The following is a 3662-nucleotide window of genomic DNA, read 5'->3' as shown; positions in this document are numbered from 1 at the left end:
AATAGGATATCCTTTAGGATATGACCTGGATCAAGTTGGTGAAGTGAAGCAAGGGCTTTTGAAACACTATTTATAATAGGATATCCTTTAGGATATGACCTGGATCAAGTTGGTGAAGTGAAGCAAGGGCTTCTTGATATACTATATCATTCATTTATTCGTCTAATACCAGGGCTGGGATATAACAAATATTGAAGTGGTTGAAACACTATTTATAATAGGATATCCTTTAGGATATGACCTGGATCAAGTTGGTGAAGTGAAGCAAGGGCTTCTTGATATACTATATCATTCATTTATTTGAAAGGCCCACATGTAACTCAACCGTAAGTCTGAGGACTTATAAAGCTAAAAATTAGGTTTCGATACCCGTGGTGGGCAGAGCACAGACAGCCCATTGTGATTAACAAGAAATACATTTTTTTTAACCACCATATTATCACTATTATTCGTTATTTTCTTGAATTAACCTTCTCATTCTTCAGAAGAACTGGCGAACCAGGAATAGTTTAATTTTATTCTACAAGAAACTGACACGTATATTTTTGGTTTTGTTTTCATCGTTGGTCTATTCAGAACTTGACGTTTTTAAGAACTTGGGAGAAGTGACCCAGCTAATATTATGCGAAACTCAAAATAAAACATCCTTTTTATCATCTTCAAACTAAACGTTCGAATTCGACTAATTTGTCCCGACTGAGTATTCTTTTGGCCTTCACTGATTTGTCAATTCTACACGGAAAACAAAATAAAGAATTATTTAATTTCATTAAAACTGTTTATAAATTAAATCGATACTGGAGTCCTCTACGATCTTACAACGCCACAACACCGCTCTTTACGATCTTACAACGCCACAACACCGCTCTTTACGATCTTACAACGCCACAACACTGCTCTTTTGTAGTGCTAAGTTGTACACGAGACAATAATTATATTTAACATTTCTGTGGTCACTTGACCTGCTCTGAGATAAAATATAATTATTGTCTCGTGTACAACTTAGCACTACAGAAGAGCAGTGTTGTGGCGTTGTAAGATCGTAGACTTACTGCTTATATATATATAAACATTTCTGTGGTCACTTGACCTGCTCTGACATATATATATATATATATATATATAAGCAGTAAGTCTACTATTTTACAACGCCACAATTCGCGGTTCGCAGATAGCCCACTGTGGAAGTTTTTTGTTTTTTTTAGTTCCTGTTAAAAGTTTCAAGAAAACGATTTTCACGTTACTGTGGAACCTTCCTATTTATATTTAAATCCTACACGAGCCACTAAGACAGTGAAATGCTCCAAGTTTACTGTAGCCAGTTATTGTTCTTGTATACCGGTCTTCACGGTGTTTAAAGTTTCCTGATTGGTCATGGAGCGGCTCCCTGTGCATCGCGACTTTTGATTGGTTCGCGGCGTTTTTCTAGCGTTCATTACAAAACGAAAAAGATGCTTTTACAGGTCTATGCACCGTTATCTGTGTACAGAATAACTACACCACGTGCTCACACGTGTTAGCTCTGGGCTTCTCTTGAATGTTTGACAACACATTTTCAAAGGTTATTTCTGTTGTATTTAAAACCCCTTATTTACATGCTAAGTTGTGTGATGTCACCCGCCACAGCGATGACAGATGACCAGCTGAGTCTCTCTCTTAGTAACTCCCCTACTCCAGAACTCTCACGTGCCTCCAACATCACCCTGCTGAGCTACTCTACTGACCATCAAGCTCTTGACCAGCCTGAGTTTTCCTTCTCTCAAATACCACCTGTCACAACCTTTCTTGCACATACAGCACAACACTATGAGCAGCATTGTGGACAGAAGGTGATGCGTGCCATAAAAACCGAATGTTCTTCCTCCATGTCCAGTGGACGATGTATCGGCCATCCACGAGTTCAGAGTAAACGCCGCTATAGTAGATGTCACGAAGGAGGCAGGAACGAAATCGTCGAACCCGCCAGACCCAGGAAACGAAGTTGTCAGAGCTTAGAGGAAATGCAGAACCAGCGCGTGCTGGCTAACGTGCGGGAGAGACAGCGCACGCAGAATCTAAACGAGGCCTTCGCAGCGCTTCGAAAGATCATCCCCACCCTTCCTTCCGATAAACTTAGCAAAATCCAAACACTCAAGTTAGCCACTCGCTACATCGACTTCTTGTACCAGGTACTCAGAAAGGACGAACCGGACGTCAAGTTGGCCAGCTCGTGCAGTTACGTGGCCCACGAGCGACTCAGCTATGCATTCTCCGTGTGGCGAATGGAAGGAGCTTGGTCAGGACATTAGGAAATCCAGGTATGTCGTTTCTGTTGTCTGTCGTATCTTATGAAATGGCTTCCAGAGGTTGAAATATATTTGTACGGTTGAACTTTTGATAAAAATCAAATCCCATCAGCACGATAATGTGTAAGTTCTTACCTAGAAACTACCAAGAAAATTATGTTCTTACAATATTTTTTTTCTATTATTTCGAACAGAACCAAATATATAAATATTGATGCATAGAATGAATTGATACCCAACTATCCATAAACTGCACAGTACTTATTAAAACATCATGAAACCCTCAGCTTTGAGTACTCCTACTTCACTGGGATAAGTCTGATTGTTTTGAGTACACTATATAACATCTCAGCATTTTTTAACATATTTGTCACCCAGAGTATGCGTTATTTTTATAATATGTATAATATTTTTTAGTTTAAAACTTTCAATTCTTTGCTGGTTGAGTACTAACAATATCTTGAAGGCTTAAGTAATACTCTGTGATTCCCAAGCACAGAGTATTATTCTCGAGTCAAAGTTTATTAACAGAGTATTGTTCTTGAGTCATAGTTTATAAACAGAGTATTATTCTCGAGTCATAGTTTATAAACAGAGTATTATTCTTGAGTCATAGTTTATTAACAGAGTATTATTCTTGAGTCATAGTTTATAAACAGAGTATTATTCTTGAGTCATAGTTTATAAACAGAGTATTATTCTTGAGTCATAGTTTATAAACAGAGTATTATTCTTGAGTCATAGTTTATAAACAGAGTATTATTCTCGAGTCATAGTTTATAAACAGAGTATTAGTCCCGAGTCATAGTTTATAAACAGAGTATTATTCTCGAGTCATAGTTTATAAACAGAGTATTATTCTCGAGTCATAGTTTATAAACAGAGCATTATTCTCGATTCATAGTTTATAAACAGAGTATTATTCTCGAGTCATAGTTTATAAACAGAGTATTACTCTTGAGTCATAGTTTATAAACAGAGTATTATTCTTGAGTCATAGTTTATAAACAGAGTATTATTCTTGAGTCATAGTTTATAAACAGAGTATTATTCTCGAGTCATAATTTATAAAAAGAGTATTATTCTTGAGTCATAGTTTATTAACAGGGTATTAGTGTCTCCTCATCTTATCATTAGCTAACTTCAGCCTCACAGTGATTCTTCATCTTATCACTGGCTAACTTTAGCTTCACAGTGTCTCCTCATCTTATTTCTGGATAACTTTAGCTTCACAGTGATTCTTCATCTTATCACTGGCTAACTTTCGCTTCATAGTGTCTCCTCATCTTATTTCTGGATAACTTTAGCTTCACAGTGATTCTTCATCTTATCACTGGCTAACTTTCGCTTCATAGTGTCTCCTCATCTTATCACTGG

General features: G+C 37.1%; 1 protein-coding gene across 1 annotated transcript; it reads left to right on the top strand.

The window, feature by feature from the left end:
- The first annotated feature begins 1628 nt into the window (after positions 1-1628).
- Positions 1629-2288, top strand: LOC106472576 (twist-related protein 2-like). Its single transcript, XM_013933230.1, has one exon. It carries the CDS (start codon positions 1629-1631, stop codon positions 2286-2288), a length of 660 nt encoding a protein of 219 aa, XP_013788684.1.
- Positions 2289-3662: the final 1374 nt, after the last annotated feature.

The sequence above is a fragment of the Limulus polyphemus genome, unplaced genomic scaffold (assembly GCF_000517525.1).
Source record: "Limulus polyphemus unplaced genomic scaffold, Limulus_polyphemus-2.1.2 Scaffold5436, whole genome shotgun sequence".
NCBI lineage: Eukaryota > Metazoa > Arthropoda > Merostomata > Xiphosura > Limulidae > Limulus > Limulus polyphemus.
This window is presented reverse-complemented; position numbering and strand designations above follow the sequence as displayed.